The 25,545-nt window shown below is 39.9% G+C and overlaps 1 protein-coding gene across 1 annotated transcript in view; it reads right to left on the bottom strand.

Annotated features, from left to right (window-relative positions):
- The window catches only part of LOC308081558 (protein NLRC3-like), a gene marked incomplete at its 3' end in the record, with an annotated part of 86,554 nt that overhangs the window by 7,885 nt on the left and 53,124 nt on the right, over window positions 1-25,545 (bottom strand). The window contains exons 4-15 of the mRNA XM_080457922.1: window positions 10,857-10,972; window positions 7,021-7,114; window positions 6,811-6,914; window positions 6,336-6,476; window positions 6,108-6,194; window positions 5,698-5,940; window positions 5,469-5,516; window positions 4,466-4,952; window positions 2,073-3,449; window positions 1,802-1,972; window positions 824-997; window positions 589-644 (exon numbers count right to left, since the gene is read on the bottom strand). Coding sequence (XP_080314048.1) covers window positions 589-644; window positions 824-997; window positions 1,802-1,972; window positions 2,073-3,449; window positions 4,466-4,952; window positions 5,469-5,516; window positions 5,698-5,940; window positions 6,108-6,194; window positions 6,336-6,476; window positions 6,811-6,856 — 2,830 coding nt within the window. The 5' untranslated portion in view covers window positions 6,857-6,914; window positions 7,021-7,114; window positions 10,857-10,972. The remainder of the gene's footprint in view (window positions 1-588; window positions 645-823; window positions 998-1,801; window positions 1,973-2,072; window positions 3,450-4,465; window positions 4,953-5,468; window positions 5,517-5,697; window positions 5,941-6,107; window positions 6,195-6,335; window positions 6,477-6,810; window positions 6,915-7,020; window positions 7,115-10,856; window positions 10,973-25,545) is intronic.

The following is a 25,545-nucleotide window of genomic DNA, read 5'->3' as shown; positions in this document are numbered from 1 at the left end:
GGACGGACGGACGGACGGACGGACGGACGGACGGACGGACAGACGGACAGGGGGTAAAACATACTCTCTCGCCATGCCTTTTGGCCTAGCGGAGACAATAAGTGCAGATTGAGCGCATTTTATCTCAGTGCTCAGTTGCTCATTAATTCACTATGAAAGTGATTAACTAACTGCTTATCAATTTTAACAGGACAAGCTGGATTACATCAAACAAAGCAGCGTCTTAGTCTTAGAACCACCATAACTATAGGTTAGTACCGTAACCCCGGTTCTATGAAGTACGAAGCGAGAGGTCTCACTATGGGAGAGCGCCCCTGGCGTGAACACAGAAGCATTTCTTGATACACTTCCAGACAATTTAAATTGGCTGGACTTTGATTCGCCTTCCTGACCGGAGGTCCCGCCCTCCGTCCTATATAGTCAGGGGGCGTATCCAAATAAATCATCACTTAAGAATAAGACATTCCTCTTCTCATCTGCCTTGAACAAGAACGGTGTCTTGGCGAGACCTCTCGCTTCGTACTTCATAGAACCGGGGTTACAATTGATTAGTTTTGATTTAATGAATAAAACAGTATGCACACTTACTTGGTGGACACTTCTTTAAACCTCGTTTCAGCCAACACACTCCAACATGGTCAATACTGGGGGTGAGGGAGAGACAAAGTCAGGCCTGTATTTTCTCTTTGAAAATAGAAACAATAAATGATAATGATTGCACACGATTAAACATTAAACAATACGATAGAACATCACGGTGTTAGCGTACTGTACACCTACTAGAGCACATTGACACTGAGTGACATCAAGTGTCTCCATATACCTGAGAGAATCCAGGCTGCAGTTTTGATCCTCCTGTCTAGCAGACAGTACTGCAACTCCTGGGGCTCCTGGATGATTGTTGCTAAGGTCCAACACTTTCAAATGGGAGGGGTTGGAGATCAGAGCTGAGGCCAGAGCAGAACAGCCTTTCTTTGTGACCAGACAGCCTGACAACCTACGCACGCACGCACGCACGCACGCACGCACGCACGCACGCGCGCGCACACACACACACACACACACACACACACACACACACACACACACACACACACACACACACACACACACACACACACACACACAGTTACCTACTGTATGAATGTACACACAAACATAATTATGCACACATACATGTACATACACATAGCTACTCATATACACATATACAGTGCAGTGCACACATACTGTACATACTACTTTATATGCATATAATATTTAAAGTAAGACCCATGCACACAGAATCTTTAATTACCTCAGGGTGTGTTATGATGAATGTACATATTACTTTATTTTTCTTTACCTTTAACTTTACTGCCGTCATTATTCTTAATTATCTTTGTTAGTGTTGTTATTGCTGCTACAGTGTTGAAGAACCAAAACCACTCGTATTATGAGATGTAACAATTCAAATCATTAATCTTTGATTTATTTAATCTTGAGTACATAGTACACAGCCTCCTCTACACTGACATGTTCCCTATGATGGATGTAGTGTATTATGTGTATTGTAGCATATTGTAGTATATTGTACTGTGTTGTGTATTGTGTATTGCTGTGTATTATGTGTATTGCAGTGTATTGCGTTTGTTATAGTGTATTGTGTGTATTGTAGTGTGTTGTGTATTGTGCAGATTGTGTCTGTGCCCTGCAGTCTAATACTCCAAAATTCAATCTCAGCAGACATCTGTATGATATAAAAATACAATCACATGATATTGAATCTAACCAGTTATTATCAGTGCACATACTTACTCACCTGAGAGTCTCCAGTACACAGTTCTTACTCGCCAATCCAGTAGAGAGCAGTTCTACGCCTCTATCCTTTAGATCATTATTGCTGAGGTCAATTTCTCTCAACCTAACGCTGGAGCTGAGAACTGACGATAACTCCTTACAACATCTCTCTGAAAGGTTACAGCCACTCAGCCTGAAGAAAAAAATACATTATTATTGTACTTTATTTTCAATTAGAATAAGATCACATAATATAATACATGAATATAACCATTTATTATACATGCACCTACTGGGCTATTTTGGAGGCTTTGACCACTGGCAACAGCCTCAGAAGACACTCCTCTGAAGCAGAGTATTTCTTCAAGTCAAACACGTCAAGTTCCTTTTCTGATGACAGCAAGATGAAGACCAGAGCTGACCACTGAGCAGGAGACAGCTTGTCTGTGGAGAGACTTCCTGAACTCAGGGACCGTTGGATCTCCTCCACTAGAGAATGGTCATTCAGCTCATTCAGACAGTGGAACAGATTGATGCTTCTCTCTTGAGAGGAATTCTTCCTGATCTTCTCCTTGATGTAGTCAATTGTCTTCTTATTGGCCTTCGACCTATTTCCTGTCTTCACATCAAGCAGTCGTCGTAAGGGAGTCTGATTGGTCTCCAATGAGAGGCCCAGCAGAAAACGGAGGAACAAGTCCAGGTGTCCTTTGGGACTCTTTAAGGCCTTCTCTACAGCACTGCGGTAGAAGTGAGCTTCCTTTTTTCTTAATAGCTTTAACTTCTTGGAGGTTGACAGTACGTTTTTACCTTTGTTGATGAATGACACAAAGGCATAAAGAGCAGCCAGAAACTCCTGAACACTCAGATGGACAAAGCAGAAGGCCTGGTCCTCGTACAACCCATACTCCTCTTTCAAGATCTGTGTGAACACTCCTGAGCACACAGCGGCATCTCTGATATCAATGCGATACTTTTTCAGGTCTTCTTCGCTGAAGATCAGGTTGCCTTTTTCCAGCTGGTGAAAAGCCAGTTTTCCCAGAGACAGGATGACATTTCGTGGATTCCTTTTTGAATGGGTTTGAGTGCTGTCGGTATACTTTCTATCATTCTGTTTGGACATATCCACCGTGAAGTGGATGAACATCTCAGTCATGGTCTTTGGTGTTGCTTCTTTCTCATCCTGTTCTCCTAACACATTCTCCAGAACGGCACCCATGATGGAACAGAAGACAGGGATGTGACACAAGATGTGGAGGCTTTGTGATTTCTTGATTTGTGAGTAGATTGTTTTGGCCACATTCTTATCACTGAATCTCTTCATGAAATACTCTTCCTTCTGAGCATCAGTGAAGCCTCTCACCTCTGTCATCCTGTCAACATAATCAGAAGGTATCTGATCGGCTGCTGCAGGTCGAGTGGTTATCCAGATGAGAGCAGAGGGTAGCAGGTCTCCTTTGATTAGGTTTGTCAATAACACGTCCACGGAGGCTGGCTTTGTGACATCGGTCAAGATCTCATTGCTCTCGAAGTTTAAAGGAAACTGCCATTCATCTAATCCATCAAAGATGAACACAACTCCGGACCCGTCAGAGCTGCAGATCTCTGCTTCCTTGGGTTCACCAAAGTAATGATGAAGAAGCTCCATCAAGCTGAAAACCTTGGCCTTCTTCCTATTTTGATTGATTGAATACTTTATTAGACAGAAATGCAAACAGCACGAGTACAGTCAAACACTTGGTCTAAAAGCATAACACCTTGCAGTCTTGTTTCCATTGGGGTCCTATGTATTCAATTCATCAACATAACATAAAAAATCACACCCTGTGTGAAGTGGGCGGTGTCTTGCTAGCTAATCACAATACTGAATGGAGTCAACCAATCATGTACAAAAGATAAATACATTTATTGAAACACTCTTTATGATGGACGAAACCATAACTTGAAAAAAACAAATTCATGTTTTTTTTTCAAGTTATGGTTTCTTATATAGGGCTATGCACATGTGTCATGTGACACTGGCCAATCACAGTCCTGAATAGATTGTGATTGGCCAATCACGGTGCAGGATAATTGTACAAATTTCCAAACCTCACTTTTAGGGGCGGTTTCACTGCCCAAGATATTTGTACATTTTTCCAAATCTCACTTATAGGGGCGGTTTCACCGCCCAAAAATCACACCCTGTGTGAAGTGGGCGGTGTCTTGCTAGCTAATCACAATACTGAATGGAGTCAACCAATCATGTACAATAAATAAATACATTTATTGAAACACTCTTTATGAAAGTCATGAAAGTCATATTCCGATGGAAGTGATGGAAGAAACCATAACTTAAAAAAAACAAATTTATGTTTTTTTTAAAGTTATGGTTTCTTATATAGGGCTATACACATGTGTCATGTGACACTGGCCAATCACAGTCCTGAATAGACTGTGATTGGCCAATCACGGTGCAGGGTTAGGCGGGGTACATTTTTGGCCAATCACAGCGCAGGATTTGCTGTACAAATATCCAAACCTCACATATAGGGGCGGTTTCACCGCCCAAAAATAACACCAAAATTCAAAATCTTCACAAATATAAAACACTATATGTACAGAGTAGGAAAATGGGGGGGGGGGGGGGGGGGGGGGGGTAAAGAGGGGGGGGGGGTGATCACCTGTCTAAGGGAGAAGTGATATTTACCTCTGCCTTTGGCCTCCTAAAAGGTGTTTTTTCAGGCCTTTTTTCAAGGATGCCAGTGTTCCACCTTTTTTAAGGGATGGGGTCAGGGTATTCAGCTGTCGGAAAGTGAATGGAAACATGAAGAGGATATTCTGGTTGATTTTGTCTTCTGTCCAGTCAAGAGCATACTTATGTGCTAAGACTGTTTTACCAATGCCAGCCACTCCCTTCGTCATCACTGTTCGTATTGGGTAATCTGATCCAGGTAATGGTTTAAACAGGTTCTCAAAGCTGATTATCTTTTCTTGTATTGCTGGTTGAATGAATGCTGGTTCAATCTGTCTGACCTCATGTTCTTTATTGACCTCACCACTCCCAGCCTCTGTGATGTAGATCTCTGAGAAAATGTCATTCAGATATGTTTTTTTCCCTTGTTTTGTGGACAAAACCTGAAACTTCTTCCTCAGATTAGACTTGAATCGTTGTTGATACACAGCAGCAAGAGTTTCTAAAGGACCAAAGAGCAAAGGATCAGTAAGGGCATGTTATGGTAATTGTGGAACACAAATGAGAAGGGTTGGTAATTCTCAAGTTAACCACTTAAACTTAAATAGTTGACCATATTCATATGGGTCTCGTATTTAGTTGACCGGATTCCCAAGGGCTAAACTAAATATCTTTGCTGAAAATATATACAAGCAGATACAAGCTTGTATCTCATCTTGTTGTGAGATACAAGCTCACAACGCATCATGGTGGTGATGCTGCAACGCGTTGTGAGCTTGCAGATCGGTTATTTTCACCGAATGTTCATCTCAGAAGAGTGATCAATTGGTTAAAAAGGGCCACTGAACAAAGGCTAGTGCTAGTAATAACAGAATTGATCAAATTTAGATTACCTTCACCCCCCCCCCAGTCATCAAGAAGACTACAGGATAATTATAATTCGTTTTTCAAATGTATCATGTGTTGCCATCACTTTGTGATATTGTGATGATGAAGCTGTAAATAAAGACTTTCTTACTGCTCTCAGCAGGCTTGTTAGCTGAGGCTTCAGATGGACTTTCAGATCCTGCATAAGAAGAAGATGAGAATGAAGTGGACTCAGTGAGTGGACATGACATTCATGAAATGGGACTCTTGTCATTATGTCAATCTTTACAGTAGAAAATAACACAGTAGCCTGGTAGACAATATTCCGCCTGTGGAGCTTACAGTAAAAGTAAGTAATTTATTGCTAAATCTGATCTTACCCATGCTCTCCAACAGCTGCCGTTCGTGTTGTTTAAGGGCATCGTAAAATGCTGCTTTGATGTTTACCCCCCCTTCATCTGGCATCAATGTATACAGTAGCCTCATTTGGTCCATGCTTGTCTCCTGGGCTTGAATCTTGGCACGGAACTCATGATGGACCATCGTTCCTAGACTATCTACTATAGCCTTGACTGTGTTAACCTTTTGAATCAACTGTGCCCTGTTCTGCGTCACAAAAGGTGCTGTTTGCAAGTAGAAGGGGGGGGGGGGGGAGAGTGGTTGAGAAATGCTTCACATACTGTAGCAGTATATCATTATGAAATGGGACTCTTGTCATTATCTAGGGAGAATAACTTTCATAGCTTAGCAGTAGGCTATAAATTAGCCTTGTAACAAATATATTATGTACCTTTGTCTGTGGAGCTGTTGACAGAACCACCAATGTGACCAGAGATGGTAGGATTGTTAGCCGAGTCTTCTGATGGAAGTTCAGATCCTGCAGAAGAGGATAATGAAGTGGGCTCTGTGATGGAGAATGACATTCATAAAGTAGGACGATTGTCATTATCTGGGGAGAATGTCATTCATATCTTACCAGGAAATACCACATTTGCCTGGTAACAAATACATTATGTACCTCTGTCTCTGTTTGTGGAGCTGACATCGATGTTGATGTTGACAGAACCACCAATGTGACCACAGATGGTAGGAGACATCACTATGCCTCCACTCTGGGCTTTGACTTGAGCTGGAGGAACTGCAGGTACCACTGAAGGACCTGCATAATGCAATCAGGGTTAACTGTTATTAAAACTCTCTGAGTGTAAAAATTATCCCATTCAATGTTACAAACTAAAGTAAAGTAAAAAAGTAAATGCAATAATTACAGCTTGAATAACACAAATTATTGTAAAAGCAGAGAAGGCTTTAAAACAACTTACAGACTTTGAACAGGGGATAAACACATTGATATGAATTCAGGTAGTTTATGTAGCTGTACAGTCTTGCTGATAATGTGTTGCAATAATTTCACTAGAAATGAAAATTCTTTAAACATAATATAGCCTAATTCATAATTTTCTTTATTATCTATTATCAAATGTCATTGTTACCTGGACAGTCCTCATCTGACTTTTCAGGAAGTTGAAGTTGCTCCATTGTGTTCAGGATCTCCACTGAGGACAACACAGCTCCCTCCTGGTCACATGTCTTCACTCTGTCATCCATTGATTCACATTTACTTCATTGATCTCTTAGTCATAATATAAAAGGTAAATACATAAATCTGACAGGATAAAAAGCTCCTGATTATCAAAACATACCAACAGTCACTCACTGTCTCCATTTGGATGGTGTTTATCTCAGAGATCAGGTGGTGTTGTTTTACAATACTTCCACTAGATGGTGCACATTGACCTGGTGACAGATAAAACAGAGTTATTATTATTTAAGTAGAGTTGAAATATGGATTGTGGGGGAGAAAGGAGGTTGTGTGACATGGTGCGTCTCTTTGGTCCTGATTCTGAAGCACTTCATATTTATATTTCAAGCTTGTTCAAAACGTCATCATATGGTAGAGTGAGACCCTCTCATCACTTCATAATTATATTTCATGATTGTTCAAACCATCTTCAAATGGTAGGGTGAGACCCTCTTCACTTTGTATTTCATGATTGTTCAAACCACCATCAAACAGTTTGCTGACACAACGCTCCATAGACGGATTTCTCTTTATTGAGACTGCACGCGCAGGTGCCTGTAATCTATTCCCAACAGACCCCCAAACCTGTTGTTTTGAGCAGCGCTGGTTTCAGTTTAGCCATGGTTCACATATGACAGTCATGTTTCAGGGCTAGTTTCAGTTCATTCAACCTCCTCTGTGTGTCGGCTGGTGAGACGCTCTATGGCGACATATACTTCAACCCGCAATGGTATTGCGCACTGAGAACAGCTGATATACACGCTCACAACGCGTCGCGGATGCGACCGTTGTGAGCTTGGAGGTCTGCTATTCTCTGCACGCAACACCTTCGCACGGCGGAGCATAAATCAGGTTTGAGGGCATACATACAGCTGCGTGATCAAGCAGGCTCTGGTGTAGCCATGGTTCACACGACGCTCGTGTCACGCGCTACTTGTTCCTGTTTTTTGAAAAATGTACATTTACAACCAGTACATACATCTACATAAACGTTCAGATTTCAAATATAAAGTGCTGACCCCCCGGCCACGGATGTCACAAGTTAAAACGCTTGGGTCTAAGTACCCGTATCTTGCATATTGTTCAATAAAAAGCATTTTAATCCGATTTTATTTATTTTTTGTTTTCTTTAAATAGTGTATCAGAGTGCAATTACACCTCCCAACCGGTAAGGGCTCGTTGTTGAAAGTATATGGAAAGAAATCGGAGAAAATGGCTGGCGATTGGATTAAAAAGCTTTTTATTGAACAATACCCGATAAGGGTACTTATAGACCCAGGCGCTTTAACTTGTAACATCCGTGGCCGGGGGGTCAGCACTTTATATTTGAAATCTGAGCGTTTATGTAGATGTGCTGGTTGTAAATGTAAACATTTCAGGAACAAGTAGCGCCATGCATGTTTCAGGGCTAGCTGGTGCCGTGATCATAGAGCGCTTAGCCTGGTTCCAGACCATAGACCCCGCTCACTCTGCAGCTTGAGTCTGATAATCAGGCTAGAGCGCTACCTCTGCGACTGGAGGTGGGGTTTGGGGGACAACTGCTTTGAGAAGCGCTATAATTGTTTACACACAAGTTGACACACAACATATACCAAGGTATTTCAAGAGGCAGAGATCACAGTAAACATCCATCCTAAACCTTCTTCTTCCACACTGGGAGGAAAACAGCATCTGAAAGTGTTTACATGTGAGGGCACTGCAATGACCACTTTTACATTGCATCTAGAGAGGTTGATTGATTGATGTAGCCTACTTTATTTAGTAAGACATGAGAATGGCAGTACATGGAAGTACAAATTCACAATACAAGGTCGGGTTCTATTGGCCCCGACCTGCGCGCGCATACTTCTTATCAGCGTGACGTTGTCTGGAAATGCGTCTATATTGCCCCAGTGAAGCCCAACTACAAAAACAAAACCACCACGAACGTATCAGTATGTGAATTATCATAACCCATGATGGATGATTTATCCATCATCACACTTAATCACATTGTCCTGTTAGGCCAACTAATATGTAAAGGAAAACACATTAGAGCCAGTCATTTCATTTCATTTTAGTCATAATTGTCATAATTCTACCACTTAAATTACTGTAAACTGGCAGAAGGAGACTCGCTCACTGCATAAAAATTAAGGAAAACTCCTTTGACAGACTTAAAGAAAATATTTTTTCTTTATTTTATTATGCTCATCTTGTGCTCGGTGCTCAAAGTGAATTAAAAAGCAAACGTTTCAGTCCTCAATACACTGCCTACTAGATCACCTCAGCTCAGGTGCTGCTGAGGATCACACTACTCAAGGTCATTACCATGGTTATGGTGGGGCGTGGACAGATCATTGCAGACAGCAAAACCAGGGTTATACAGTGTTGCATTTGTGTTACATTTGAATCAAGAAGTTCACTATACAAACAGTTTACACATCCAGTCATGTCAGCACTCTTGATGAACATTTTTGAAAAACATTTGAGAAACATTTGAAGATTTTTTTAAAATACATTTTACAAAATAGTACAAAATAAGATAAATACAGGGTTCCTATAGGTAGCACTGGAGGGAAAGGTCTTCATTCATGCCACCCGGGTTAACAGACTGTAAGTGAAAAATCCATCTGGATTCAGTTTGTAAGAGTTTGGTGTCTAAATCACCACCTCTTCTGGATGTCTTAAAGGAGAATTTGACTAAAGTTTTATTACCTTTTCTATAATGTTGTGATATCTTAGGATGAATGGTACAGTAGAAAATTTTCATAACTCCACCCCTGGTCCGCTACAGCTTAAAATGTGCGCGGATAGGCCTTAGGTTAGATCACATATTTTAATAGCTTTTTTTTCCTGCGAGATCTGACGTTCATAGTGACAGAACACTGTCCAAAAAAAAAACAGAAGTCTCGCTAGACGAGATTGAAATCTCGAGATTTCAATCTCATCTAGCGAGACTTAGTTTTTTTTTTTTTTTTTTTTGCATAGTGTTCTGTCACTATGAACATCAGATCTCACCAAAAAAAAAAAAAAAAAAAGCTATTGAAATATGTGATCTAACCTAAGGCCTATCCGCGCACATTTTAAGCTGTAGCGGACCAGGGGTGGAGTTATGAAAATGTTCTACTGTACCATTCATCCTAAGATATCATAACATCATAGAAAAGGTAATAAAACTTTAGTCCAAAATTCTCCTTTAACTTGTTCTATCACTGTGAATGACAGATCTGCTACGGAGTGACCGGCTTCCATAAAGTGTCTGGCAATAGGAGATTTAATATCCTTGCGTCTGATGGCACTCATGTGTTCTATAATGCGTGTGCGGACTGGTCTGGATGTTTTGCCTACATACTGGAGATTACATTTAGTAATCTCCACATATCCAGTGCTACCTATAGGAACCCTGTATTTATCTTATTTTGTACTATTTTGTAAAATTTATTTCGAAAAAATCTTCAAATGTTTCTCAAATGTTTTTCAAAAATGTTCATCAAGAGAATGCTGAAATGACTGGATGCGTAAACTGTAATAGTGAACTTCATGATTCAAATGTAACACAAATGCAACATGTATAACCCTGGTTTTGTCTGCAATGATCTGTCCACGCCCCACCGTAACCATGGTAATGCTGCGGTGATCTAGTACCCTATAAAAGCAGTGTATTTGTCTGTGTGCCACCCTTATAGCAATGACGAAGGTCCTGGGAGGACTGAAACGTTTGCTTTTTAATTCACTTTGAGCACCGAGCACAAGATGAGCATAATAAAATAGTTTTCCTTAACTTTTATGCAGTGAGCGAGTCTCCTTCTGCCAGTTTACCTTGATGTTTTTGAGTCAACCTTGACCAAAGGACAAAGAAAGGCGCAACAGTTTTCCCTGTTCTTCACCACTTAAATTACTCTCATTATTATCATCAAACATTACATATGGATCGTGATTCATTCAAATCCAGACTAAATCAAAGAAACATTTTACCTTCATCTGCAGAGGAGATGTTCAAAGAAAAGATGCTGCTGAGCTGATCCACCTTCAACAATCCAGAGTGTCTGAGTTCAACTGTTGTCAGTAACGTCCTCAAACTCAGCTAAATACTGTGAAAAGAAAACCTGAGGTCAACTGGTGTCAGCTGGCAGCTTACATTGTTGTAACCCCCACTAACCTGAAAAGGATGCTCACTATTTTACACATTTGTTTGTGTGTGTGATGTGTGTCAGAGTTTAGCATGTTGAAACATTCTGGACAACAAGATACAACCTGTTGTCCTCCTAGATGTTCAGTCCCTCCTGTCTCTGGAGCATGAGGATACACCCCTTACACACACACACACACACACACACACACACACACACACACACACACACACACACACACACACACACACACACACACACACACACACACACACACACACACACACACACACACACACACACACACCCGACCTTTGTACGTGCATGTGAATCCTAACACGTACTCACACATACGTAGGAGTGTGCAGCACACAGGCACACATTTGCATTACACACACAAAATTGCCCATGCAAACAAGCACAGTTATAAGCTTGCTGAAGTATATACCCTATAATTATTTGTAGGTAAAGTGGTCATTTATATACATTTCCTCCGCCTACAGCCATTGGCTGAGAAACACACACACACACATACACACACACACACACACACACACACACACACACACACACACACACACACACACATGCACACGCACACACACACACACACACACACACACACACACACACACACACACACACACACACACACGCACACACTTATCGAATCCAAAAGGGGCCTTATCCCCTTAATCCAAATAGCGCCCCCACCCAACCCCATGCAAATAAGCTCCACATTGGGCTCATTGTCCACCCTCCCCTCACTGGAGCTTTGTGTCAGAGCATTATCTGCTGCCAAGCCAATTTGGACCCATGAAGAATCACTAAAAGTCATATAGCCGGTAAAGGTACACACACACACACACACACACACACACACACACACACACACACACACACACACACACACACACACACACACACACACACACACACACACACACACACACAGTTACATTTGTGTCTTTATTAACCAAACAAAAGAAGAAGATTTCAGAGAGTAAAAATATAAACAGAGCAAAACATTATTTTGAATGAAAACTAAGTAAAACTGCAAGCAAAAACATTTATATAAACAGAGCAAAACATTATTTTGAATGAAGACAAATTAAAACGGCAATCAAAAAATATATATTTGCAAGCCAAGAAAGACAAGAAAGACTTTTAAAGAAACAAAACCTTTAGAACTCAAGAGTAAAAAAAAAAAGGAAAAACTTTTTAAACTACATAAAACAAAATACACACTAAAATGTGTGTGTAATTCAAATGTGTTATGTTAATAAAAATGATTGCAAAAGCCTTCTCTCTCAAAACTCTGTCTTCTCGTTCTCGATTATTTTCTTCTCTCTCTCTCTGATTTTTTGTGTGAAAGGTCAGAAGGTGGGTCCTACGCTGAAAGATAAAAGACACCTCTCCATTGGTCACTCGGAGTCTGAGTGACAGCCCCCCCCTTCCTTATGTAGCTTATTGCATGCAGGGACGGAGGTGTGTTACAGCCATCTCAGTTCAGTTATGGATTGTGTCATCACCATGGCAGCTTGTGATGGACATTTTCATTTTTGCCATGGACATGCAAAATAATCATCTTACCGCATACCACATACACGATTTTCCTAGATTCTTTGTATGTTATTTAGCATACCCAATAGTACAGAATCCATTGAGAATACTTTCTATAAGTTGTTTGGGGTTTCAACCATAATTATACTATCCTATCTAATATTGGATTCATTTCTGCTCACAAAAGTCTAAATATTTAGCTTGGCTGTCCTTTCTGATTGCCCAGGGTCCCTGGTCCTCGTGTTAACTGTTGAACAAGGTTGTTGATGGCACATGGCAGGTCAGGTCACTACAGTAAGGCCTTATTTGCATATTATAGGTGCGTTCGGAAATATAGCACTGAGCGCACTGGCCAATACAAACTAATAGGCGAGTGCGCTCCCGGTGTGCATTTCCGAACGCACCCTATGTCTCAGGCTGGCTGTGTCATCATCTACTGCAGTGGTTCTCAAACCTTTTTGGCTCAGGGTACCCCTGAATAACTTTATCATCCACGGCACCCCTGAATGACGTTAATTTTTTTAACCTTATGCCATATTATGGTACGTAAATATGTTTCCCTCTGAGATCCAATATATCACAAGGAAAATTTGAGAGAATATCTGTTTCCCTTAGGACAGATTGAAAACAACGTTTTTACTTGGCGTATAACCACTTGAACCCATAAGCATCCCTATTCTAGGGGGAACTTTCGGCAGAAATAGCCAATCTACAAGCTCACAACGTGTCACAACGTGACGTGTTGTGGACTTGTAGATCTGCTATTTTTGGTAAAGAGACTTGCGCTGTACACTGAAAAAGAAAGCACCAAGTACAGTCAAACTCAGGTCTGTTTTACTAAGTATAGAGGGTCTACGACTATGTGGTTAAACTGAAGTGATATTTATAAATTCCAAATATTATCAAAGTATTCTGCGGCATCCCTGGTGTTGTGGAAATCCAATATTTCCTCGGTGAGAGAATGAAGTGTTAATACTGATAGGGTTTCAATAGATTTATTAAATACAACAGATGACAATAATATGATGAGAAAATAAGAATAAAGAGTATTAACTGGAAAGGGAAAGTGATGAGAGAAGAGAGAGGGAGAGATGTACAGTGTCCGTTTGCCTCGGAAGGTTCAGGAGTCTGACCAAAAGATGTGTTCTCAGCAATTGAGTATGGAAGTTCAATTCTGCCTGACTATGAAATGTGCTGCCCCACGCTCAGCGTCCAAGAGCGGCGACACTACCCTGTCCCTGACCAACTATAAACATGTGTTCCATTCTCATCGACTGAGAATGGAAGGCCCACTGCTATGCCGAGGCCATAGTCACTGCCCTAGCCAGCATACTGACGCCTGATACGAGAAACATTCTCCTTGCGTTCATAAGACCTTATAACTCGTCGTCTTGCTGTCTAGGTCTGCCGCTTGCCTACAGAGGAATAAGCTACTTGACCTTGCTCTATGAGCCTGCTGCTTAATAAGTAGGCCTACTCTGAGGGTGTACTAAACTCAAAGACATATAATCAGACTAATTTACTTCCCTTGGGACATTACATTCAGACAAATCAGCATACAGTCATATATTAATATAACTGAAGTAAGATGAATACTAAATGTATAATCAATAATCGATAAATCAATAGCCTAAAATGGATATAAATTGTATTTCCGTTACACCTGGACATCCGTCACGGCATCCTAGGGTGCCACGGCACCCACTTAGAGAAACACTGATCTACTTATTAAAAGAGGTCATGGTGGTTGAAGACCGCCTGTCGCTTTTGCACTGCACAAGGTGAGAAGGTCCTTAAATGTCAGTGTGTGTTTTGTTTGATTCCATAAGCCATAACTATTGGCTGTTGTCACAACTGTGTCCTTATGCCTATCATAATGTTATGGCTGATACGAGGGTCATCCATGCTTTTATCTCTCTGAGGCTCGATTACTGCAGCACTCTGTACACTACAGTATGTAGGCATTGATCAGCTCTCAGGCGTCTACAGCTTGTGCAAAATGCTGCCGCTCGCCTCCTCACTGGCAAGAAAAAGCGTGACCACATCACCCCAGTCCTCACCTCACTCCACTGGCTCACAGTTTGTTTTAGAATTGATTTTAAGATCCCCCGCCACACACATGTAGAGCGACTTTGGGTGGTTAGAAAAGCGATATATAAATTCCAGGTATTATTATTATTATTATTATTATTATTATCAACTGTTTGTTTTTAAAGCCCTATTATGAATAAAGTTTGAGTTGAGTTGAGACTTGAGATACAACCTAGAATACTGCATCTCTTTAATGGAAATATACAATACCAAATATTTTAGAATGTGGATACAACAAAAGAAATACAACAAAAAGAAATCAGTTCATATTGTAGTTATTCCTCAGTACCTTCTATACTTAGTAACTTAGTAACTCAAGCCTGAAAAAGAGGGGAAACTAAAACAAAAATAGTAATGGAACGCAAAACTGTCAATAACAAAAATGCACGTCCAAAACAAAACAAAGTTTTAACTTTTAACTAGTTGAGACACACACACACACACACACACACACACACACACACACACACACACCACACACACACACACACACACACACACACACACACACACACACACACACACACACACACACACACACACACACACACACACACACACACTTTAAAGACAGTTGTTATCTGGCTCTACAATGTCTGTCCTGCCAGCAAGATTCTCACTAGAGGTCAAAGGTCACACCCAGAAGCCTCCTCTGACAGCTAAAGAATGCTACCCAGAATGCACACTCTGCACAGAAGACACGTTGAATTAACTCCAGATGAAATTATCTAAGGCTATCAAAAAAATGTCATTCATTAAATAAAGGTATTCGGTTTTCAATCCTACTTTCAGGTTTTGAACTGCATGTGTGAAATGAGATTGTGATTGGTTTAGAAGACTGGTCACATGTCACATTCAGGTATGATACAGAGATAAGCTGTGAAAAACCCTTGGGTCAAGGAGAATGGGGTGTGGTGTTGTAATAGTTGGTGGAATGAAGAGACGTTGACCAATACAAAAGTTGCTGTAGAATAACTAATATAGTGAATTGTTTTGTCCGTCCAGTTGCAGAATTCAGAGCTTCAATTTCTGATCTGACAGCATCTTTTCTCAGGAGTTTTGAAAAACTGTCGAGAAATGTAGATTACGTTCACGCTTCCCTAAATGCGGACTCACCAGGTGTGGTTTTTCCACCCCAGGTGGTTTTCAAACGTGAATTATGGGTTTTTCAACTTTCGACAAGAACAGGTCTTTGAAAACAGCACCTTAAGAACACAGTGACTGCTGCTACCTTTTTAACCCCCCCTACAACCCCCCCATACAAGCTCACAGTGCGTCACTTCGTGCCGCGCTGCAAGCTTGTACATCTGCTATTTTTGAACATTTTTGAAGAAATCTTGAAAGTGTGAGAGCTACTGATTTAGAAGGTATTTGTAGAATCGGCCTCAGGTCTTAATATGCTGGAACTGTTCCTACCTAAACTGTTGTGTGGTACTGTGGCAGCGACTGATAAATGCTGTTGTTGTAAATCATATTACAAGCTTATATGCACGTTGTACATATGCCAACCTGTTTGTTTTTTCATCACTTATTATTATCATTACCTACATATGCTGCTGCATTGTCTGAAGGAAGCCGAACAAAAAAAAACAAGCTTTATTCTGATGTACCACTACCTCTGCACAAGATGTAACAATAAAACACAATCTTTCACCATCAGGTAGCCTGTTCATGATGCAGAGATAAGCTGTTAAAAGCCCTTGGGCCAAGGAGAATGGGGTGTGGTGTACTTGTAATTATTGGTGGAATGAAGAGAGGTTGACCAATGACAAATAAAAAAGCTGCTGTAGAATAAGTAAGAAAGTAAGTAGTTAGTAAGTAACAGGGGTCTTCAACATGTCCGTACACAGACAAACGTGTCCGTGGCAAGACTTGTCCATGTCCGTGGCACATATTGTAGACCTTACATCATACCACCTTCCACCTATGCATGGTCTAAGATTTTCTTATCAACATCGAATACTTGTTCACCTAAACGGAAACCACAACTCTTGAAACTAACAAATGAGTGGGGCAGTGTTTTGTTTATTAAGCTACTACTATTTTTCAACCACATCAGTTGAATGAGTTTGGAAACAGACCTCATGAGACAAATGCAAAGGCTAAAATGTAACCTAGATAGCATGTTATGTAGACAGATGCCAGGTCATTGTTGGCCTGGCATCCTATAGTGTGTATAGTTTCAATGTAGGCTGATGATAGGTTCTTGGTTTACATATGTATTAGTTATTATTAGATTATTGGTTTACTTATGTTATGTATTACCTTATTATTAGATCACTATGTTTATGCATTTGATGTATTATGATGTAATATGATGTATGATCTTGTGTCCTGCTTACTGTAAGTCACTCTGGATTAAGAGTGTCTGCTAAATGCCTAAACTGTAAACAAAATACATAGTTTACAACACATTATTTTTGATGGGAAAATGTATTGCAACAACTATGCAGTAAGTGAAGAAAGGGAACTTGGAAAGACACTTTCTGACAAACCATAAATCATTTGACTAGACCTTTCCAGCAGATAGAGAACTGAGTAAAAGGAACTGAAATCTCAGCCATATGTATTTGTGTACCAAACATGGAACTGGATAGAGCTCTCTCATCATTATTCTTCTAAAGTATTTGTCACATCAGCAAGAACTGCACGTGATGGAGAAGAAAGAGAACTTGGAAAGACACTTGCGGACAAACCACACATGTGGCTCAGTATTACTTACTGTGTATGTGGCAAAAAAAAAGAAAAGGTTAAAATGTCCATCACAAGCTGGCATGGTGATGAGCCCTGAATTAAAGTGATCAGGTCATAAAAGGGGAAAGATAAAACAAATACAAATTTGAGTTAAAAAGGCCACCTCAGTTTATTATTAATATTCATAAACAACTAGTTTATTTTCCACAGACAGTGAACACAGTGCCCTCTGCAGACACAGTATTCTATATGTCACCATTTAGGCTGTAACACTGGGCTTGTGCATAGACTCATGCACAAGGACCAGTCAGTGCATGCAATGCAGTGGTGGTCAGTGCATGCAATCATACAGAGATATTCACTTTTAAGTAATTATTATTAAAGATGGGTCTTACATTCAGTCATCAAATACATTTCTGTAGGCCTACTTTTAGTGGTTTAATGGGTGAAATTGTACCCATCATTTTCCAATGCTAGTACAGCAAGCCTGATACAAGTATCAAACTCACAAAAAAAGCTTTGATGTAAACCCTTTCCAGTGAAAGTGTATAATGTTTATTTTGCAATGTTGACATTGACAATGCAATGCAATGTTGGCAGCCCTGCAAAAAGTGTAATTTGGACGTGAGGTGGGGGGCTCCGAGTGTGGGGGGCTCCAACAAACAAGAACAGACAATGATGAGAGTAATAAGCCACACCATCGGACCTACGTGTCATCTGATAAGAAGGGGTTTGAAAGAAAACAGATCTTCAGTTCTGATCTGATCTCCACAGAGCCAGGTGTTCAGGTCAACACAAGCAGTAAATACCTTTAACATAAATACCTTGCCCTCAAGGCCCTCATATCTCATGAACTTTCCCACAACTGTTTATGGAGAGAGGATATTTTTTTGTATATTTGAGTTAATTTAAATGTTCACATCTCAGAATTATTCGACACCGTTCAGAAATCTGGTGGTTTTGCCCTTGATAGTACGGTAGGCCTCCTTACCTGGTCACGGTCATAGTAAGGGTGTGAACGCATGTCCTTGTGTAATTTATAAATAGTATTTTTGTTGGTTTAGTCTTAAACTTTGGGCCATATTGCTTACAAAGAGGACTATTCAATGTATACATTTCCTTATAACTTGTATGCCTAATTCAGAGGAGGCAATATCAATAATATACTCTTTGATTGTGTTTATTGCACAATCTGACTGTCTGTCTGTCTGTCTGTCTGTCTGTCTGTCTGTCTGTCTGTCTGTCTGTCTGTCTGTCTGTCTGTCGTCTGTCTCTCTCTCTCTCTCTCTCTCTCTCTCTCTCTCATACACATGAAGTAAGACACAAACACAAGACAGACATGTGTGCAGATTCTATAAGCAAAAAGAACGATGAAGGTATATTGTTCTTATCAAGAAAATATTTCACCGGAAGGAAAACATGTTTTTGTTACTGCACTGGGCAATCTACAGATCTGGTCAATGGAATTTTTCTATTGACCAGATTTTTCCTTCCGGTGAAATATTTTCTTTTCTAGCCAAAAAGTGTATTTTAGACGTGAGGTGGGGGGCTCTGAGTGTGGGGGGCTCCAGCAAACAAGAACAGACAACAATGATGAGAGTAATAAGCCAAACCCTTTGACCTAAGTGTCATCTGAAGGGTTTGAAAGAAATAGAACTTCAGTTCAGATCTGATCTCCAGCTGTTCAGGTCAACATAAATACCTTCACATAGTGGCCATTTTGCTCTACATCATACTCTACAATGATGTAATGATGTAATGATACAACAGGGGTCAACATACTGTAAGGCTTGTCCCACTTGTCCTGACAAGTAATAAATCATTAAGGACAAGTCCATTAAAATAGTTGACAAGTTGAAAAGATTTTCCACAGGGGTTGTGGTCAGTGCATGCAATCATACAGAGATATTCACTTTTAAGTAATGAATGGTTATTATTAAAGATGGGTCTTGGATCAAATCAATTTCTGTAGGCCTACTTTTAGAGGTTTAATGGGTGAAATTGTACCCATCATTTTCCAATGCTAGTACAGCAAGCCTGATAAAAGTATCAAACTCACAAAAAAAAATCTTTGTTGTAAACCCTTTCCAGTGAAAGTGTATAATGTTTTATTTTGCAATGTTGACATTGACAATGCAATGTTATATATTGGTCTGTGGGTTGTGTGAGTGGCTTGGGGGGGGGGGCTTGGCTATTGGGGAAAGAAAATCTCCTGGATTCTGACAGTCCAATATTGGCATATAATAATAATAGTAATACAGTAGTTACATTTTATCGGGGCTCGTGCTAACCTCGTGTCACCTGTCTTTCTACCGCGGAGGAAATAGGCTAGTGCTGCCAGTTGCAGGTGACTAGAGAGACGGGACGTTGGCTGGCGGTATGTATCCTGAATAGAGAAAAAACTAACAAACAAACAAACTGACACATCGTAATCATCCAGCAGCCAACCTCCCCAGCTCAGCCCTTCTCCTGTTCTGCTGCGAGGTTTAAAAGAGTGTTATGGTCTGTGACCAGACCTCTGTCTATTGTTGTGATGGATTCCTATCAGGTGAAGCACAACCACTGTAATCGCCACAGTAGGCCTACGTGGCAGTGGCGATTTTATAGGGGGCAGGGGGGCACTTGCCCCGCCTGATTGGCCAGCCCAGTTCTGATCTATTGATTAATAATAAATAAATACAAAATCATAATGAATTTCTATTTGATTTTTTTCCAATTGATTAATTGATTCATCTATCTATTTGATGAGTTCTCATACGGATTTGTCCAGTGGTGGAAAAAGTAATCACATTTTGTACTTAAGTAAAAGTACCAATACCACAATGTAGAAATTAAAGTCCGGTATTCAAAATGTATTTGAGTAAAAGTATTCACATTAAAATATACTTAATACTTAAGTGCTGAAAGTAAAAGGTCTCATTATGCAGAACGTCCCATTCCACAAGTTTCCAAATGTATAAAAAAATTTCAAATATTGCAATTTACAATTTGTTGATCTGTGAGCTCAGCCCACCTGCTATTTACAAAGGATACAGGATATGTGGGCACTAGGGACATCTGGGCACCTTGATGTAAAAGTTGGCTATTTTGTCCAATTTTTTTTTTTAAATTGAATATTAGAAAAATGTGTACATGTATACATGATGTGAACATACACGGTAGCCTACATCATTATCAGACGACCATAGATACCTGTAGCTTTAAAAGGAAGCTCAAGACCCACTTTTTTACTCTTGCTTTTAGTGGTTCCCTGAAAATGTTCTTAATACATCTCAATAGAGTAGAGAGAGAGTAGAGTAAAGTCTGTATGGTTCCTTATTGAAGTGTGTACTTAAAGGGCACGACCACTTTGGTAGAGGTTTGGGTTGTGTAGTTACCTTGCCATGATGTAACTCCAAAGGTGGGCAAGAAATAAAAAATAATTGCTCCATTGATTAGAAATTGATCATTCAAAATATGCTCCTCATTGACTTACATTGTACGGTAAAACAGCTCTCAAAGTCACTCTTTTAGCACATAAACAAACGTAAATAAAGTTGATTCAGACAATATAGAACATCACCAAACCCAGTACTGTTTTTTTTTATATATAAATGTTAACTTCCTTTTGATTTTGCCATTTTTAATAAGTAGAAAACCTGAACTGGATCCGCCGATCCGGATCCAGATCTTCAAATAGTAAAATCAACAGGAAGTTGACATTTTTATTTAAAAAATAAACAGTACTGGGTTTGGTGATGCTCTATATTGTCTGAATCGGCTATGTTTGGGTTCATTTATGTGCTAAAAGAGTGACTTTGAGAGCTGTTTTACCGTACAATGTAAGTCAATGAGGAGCATATTTTGATTTCTAATCAATGGAGCAATTATTTTTGATTTCTTGCCCACCTTTGGAGTTACATCATGGCAAGGTAACTACACAACCCAAACCTCTACCAAAGTGGTCTTACCCTTTAAATAGTTGACAGATACATGTGATGGTCTGAAATTGATTTGGCAGAAGGATATAGGTATTGATATTGAAGATGATCATTGGATGAGAGTTATAGCAAATGTAGGAAGTGGGATAGATATTATTTTACACCGACTAGATTACTTAAAATGGGAATAGCGGATGACAATACATGTTGGAAATGTAAAGAAGAAGTTGGCACATATATGCATATGATTTGGGAATGTCGCATGGTATACTCATTCTGGTGTAAAGTTCTTGAATGTATGAAGAAATGGGTGGGATTCACTCTACCCCCACAACGGCGGCTCTGTCTCCTAGGTGACAGAGCAGCGGTCCCTGGTATAACTAACAACAAATTCACCATTGTAAAAGTTGGACTTGTTACAGCTGCCAGAATTCTGCTGCGTAGAACACCTGGGCTTAAAGAGTGGAATGAGGAAATGATTAAGATTACATCATATGAATATATGTTGGGTAGAGTGAATGGAGAAGGAAAAATGAAAGAGACATGGGACAGATTTTGGATTTATATGAACCTTAAATGAACAAACGAACATTGATCTTGATAGAACATCAGCTATAATTCATATCCTCAGACGATTGTGAGAACTTCTCTGTAATCAATACTATTATTGGGATTGCTAAGCTTTGCTTTTATCTTGTTGTATTATGCTGCATTGTACCATTGAGTTACATTCTGTACCATTTTGAAAAATAAACAAACATTTGAATTACAAAAAAAAAGAAAAAGTGACAGGTAGTCTGTGTGGTTCCCTGTAAATGTAAATAGGCCTAATACATTTTTGAATAGGTCTAAAGTCTGTAATCCTTCTAAAGTGATGTAGTGATGTTTTATTCTTGCTATTTTCTTGTATTGTTTTAATTTTGATCTTGCCTCCTTTTAATTTGTTCTTGATCATGTTTTCGATCTTATTATTTTCAATCTTGTTTAATATTGTGTTCTTTTTCTTTTGTTGATTGTTTTTTATGTTTGATGTCATGAAAGGTGCTATACAAATAAAATGTCTTATTACGGGGCCAGAGCTCAGCTCTGGACCTGTCTTATTATTGTACGTATTCTGTTTCTGCCACTTTTCGCAGTTCTGGCTGAACCGTGCTGTCGCTTTTTACGAAACTCGGCCATATGGTAGATGGTCATGAAAAACTATCAAGAAATAAATCTCACAATCTTTCGTCAAAAGGTGGCGATATAGCACTCAATTGAAAATGCCAACTTTGAACAGGTACAACTCATGCCCTGTTTGACCTACAGCCATAAAACTTCAATACACACATGCGTCTACTCATGATGAACAACTTTAACCCTCTGACTTTTGACCTCTGACCTTTAGATCTCCCACCATTTTGAATTATATGAAAAACAGTTAAAACCTATCTCCTACTGGGATTTTTGAGTAATCTGCACGAAACGTTTTACACATGAACTTTGGACCTATGCCGACAAACCTGTGCAAAAGATTTTCCATAAGTGAAAAAATGAAGCTTTAATGAGCCAATGAATATTGCAGTTTTATGACAATTATTAATCTGCCCCTAACACATACATGCAGACTCACATTTCTTTGAAACTTTGCGTTAATGTTGAGGGTCATTCCAAATATTACTGAAACCAATCTTACTCCAATTGGTCAAAGGGGGGCGCTATAGCGATTTTTTGAAAGTGCAAACTTTAAACAGGCAAAAGTCATGCCTCGTTTGGCCGACAGCCATTAAACCTGCTTACACATGTGCCTTGACTCATGAGGAACACATGTATCACGTTGACCAGTAAGCTCCCCCCTTAGATTGTCCGCAATTTTGAGCAGTTTGAAAAACACTTAAGATTTTTCAGCTATTTGCGTGAAACTGTATCATCTGTGTGATCTCCTTTTTCACAGGTTCTTGTCTGTTGGTCCAATGGCTTCCCGCTTAAGAGAATGTTTCACAACAGCAAGGTTGCCGGTTCATGCCTCACTTGGTGGAGACTTCATTTAAAGTGCATTGCAAACAACAAGACTGTATTAATGAATACATATGCAATTGATAAAGATAACATGAAATGCTTATCTGAGAAGGTATGTTTTTGCAATGTATGACATACTTCATTCTGAAAATAGCCGATCTACAATCTCAAAACTTTTCAGATAGCAACGTGTTTCTGAGCTTGTAGATCGACTGCTTTCACTGGTTCACTTTTATATTCAACAGACAACCTTAGCCTGGACAAAGCTATAGCACTATAGGTAGTGTTGCAGCCTGTCGATCCGAAGGTTGAGGGTTCGATTCCTGTTAATGGCAATAGGTTGAGATGTCCAATCAATCCATTCTGCTTCCATCTCTCTCTCTCTCTTCAATCTATTATGTTTCCATGTCTCTCTCTCTCTTCAATCTATTCTGTTTCCATGTCTCTCTCTCTCTCTCTCTCTTCAATCTATTCCGTTTCCATGTCTCCCTCTTCAATCTATTCCGTTTCCATGTCTCTTTCTCTCTCTCTCTCTTTTGAGGGGCGGCCATAGCTGAGTGGTTAGTGAGCCAGCCTAGGGAGCCAGAGGCCCTAGTTGCCCCAGGTACGATTCCAGGCCAGGCCAGCAAATGAAATTTGTCCCTGAGCAAGACTCTTAACCCCTAATTGCTCACAGGCCCTCGTTGGAAACAAGACCGCAAGGACTTTCATGAACGGACCTGTTAAAGGAATTATCCTTATCTATTCCGTTTCCATGTCTCTCTCTCTCTCTCTCCGATCTACAATCTCACAACTTTTCAGATAGCAACGTGTTTCTGAGCTTGTAGGTCGGCTGCTTTCACTGGTTCACTTTTATCTTCAACAGACAACCTCAATCTGTACAAAGCTATAGCACTATAGGTAGTGTTGCAGCCTGTTAATCCAAAGGTTGAGGGTTCGATTCCTGTTAATGGCAATAGGTTGAGATGTCCATTCAATCCGTTCTGCTTCCATCTCTCTTTCTCTTCAGTCTATTAAGTTTCCATGTCTCTCTCTCTCTCTTCAATCTATTCCGTTTCCATGTCTCTCTCTCTTCAATCTATTCCGTTTCCATGTCTCTGTCTCTCTCTTCAATCTATTCCTTTTCCAAGTCTCTCTCTGTCTCTCTCTTCAATCTATTCCTTTTCCAAGTCTCTCTCTCTCTTTCTCTTCAATCTATTCAGTTTCTCTCTCTCTCTCTCTTTCTCTTCAATCTATTCCGTTTCTCTCTCTCTCTCTCTCTCTCTCTCTCTCTCTCTCTCTCTCTCTCTCTCTCTCTCTTCAATCTATTCGGATTCTCTCTCTCTCTCTCTCTCTTTCTCTTCAATCTATTCCGTTTCTCTCTCTCTCTCTCTTTCTCTTCAATCTATTCCGTTTCTCTCTCTCTCTCTTTCTCTTCAATCTATTCCGTTTCTCTCTCTCTCTCTCTCTCTTTCTCTTCAATCTATTCCGTCTCTCTCTCTCTCTCTTCAATCTATTCCGTCTCTCTCTCTCTCTCTTTCTCTCTCTCTCTCTTTCTCTCTCTCTCTCTCTCTCTCTCCCCCTCTCTCTCTCTCTCTCTCCCCCTCTCCCTCTCTCTCCCCCTCTCCCTCTCTCTCTCTCTCTCTCTCTCTCTCTCTCTCTCTCTCTCTCTCTCTCTCTCTCTCTCTCTCTCTCTCTCTCTCTCTCTCTCTCTCTCTCCTGGCCCCGCTTATCGCTGCTTGCAGCTATATTTATTATTATTATTGAATCTTTGAGCCATCCAGTGAACAGTATTTTGTTCAATTTGTTCACAATTATTGGAGGGTTTTGAATAAAAAAGAATAATTACATGCAACTGTTTGTAGTTGTAAAGTTATGTATTTGCTTCTACAGAGTTTACTCTGTCATATAGTTATGCAATCACTGAATATTGCAGTGCAAAAGCTCCTATCTGCTAAATTATCCAGGAAAAGCGGGGTAAAACCTCCTACCTGCATTTGAGATAAGATATCAGTGTTGTTAACACATAATATAGCTGAGAAATCCAATAACAGTAGCCTATATTATGTGATGGAGGGTATCATAACAAATAACATTCTGCAATAATTTATTTTTGTAAATTCTCCCAGAAAAGTGGATTTTTCAGATCCATTATCCTAATGGACTATGCTAATACTGTAAATTTCACGCACTTTTTTGAAAATATGTTAATTCATGATGCAAAGCAATATGTAGTATTTAATCTACTAAAGTAAATTGTTCACCTAGCATGTAGAGTATTTACTATTT

This window comes from Gymnoscopelus braueri (genome assembly GCF_963280865.1).
Source record: "Gymnoscopelus braueri genome assembly, contig: SCAFFOLD_113, whole genome shotgun sequence".
NCBI classification, from domain to species: domain Eukaryota; kingdom Metazoa; phylum Chordata; class Actinopteri; order Myctophiformes; family Myctophidae; genus Gymnoscopelus; species Gymnoscopelus braueri.
The sequence above is the reverse complement of the archived record's forward strand: the minus strand, read 5'-3'. Positions and strand labels throughout refer to the sequence as shown.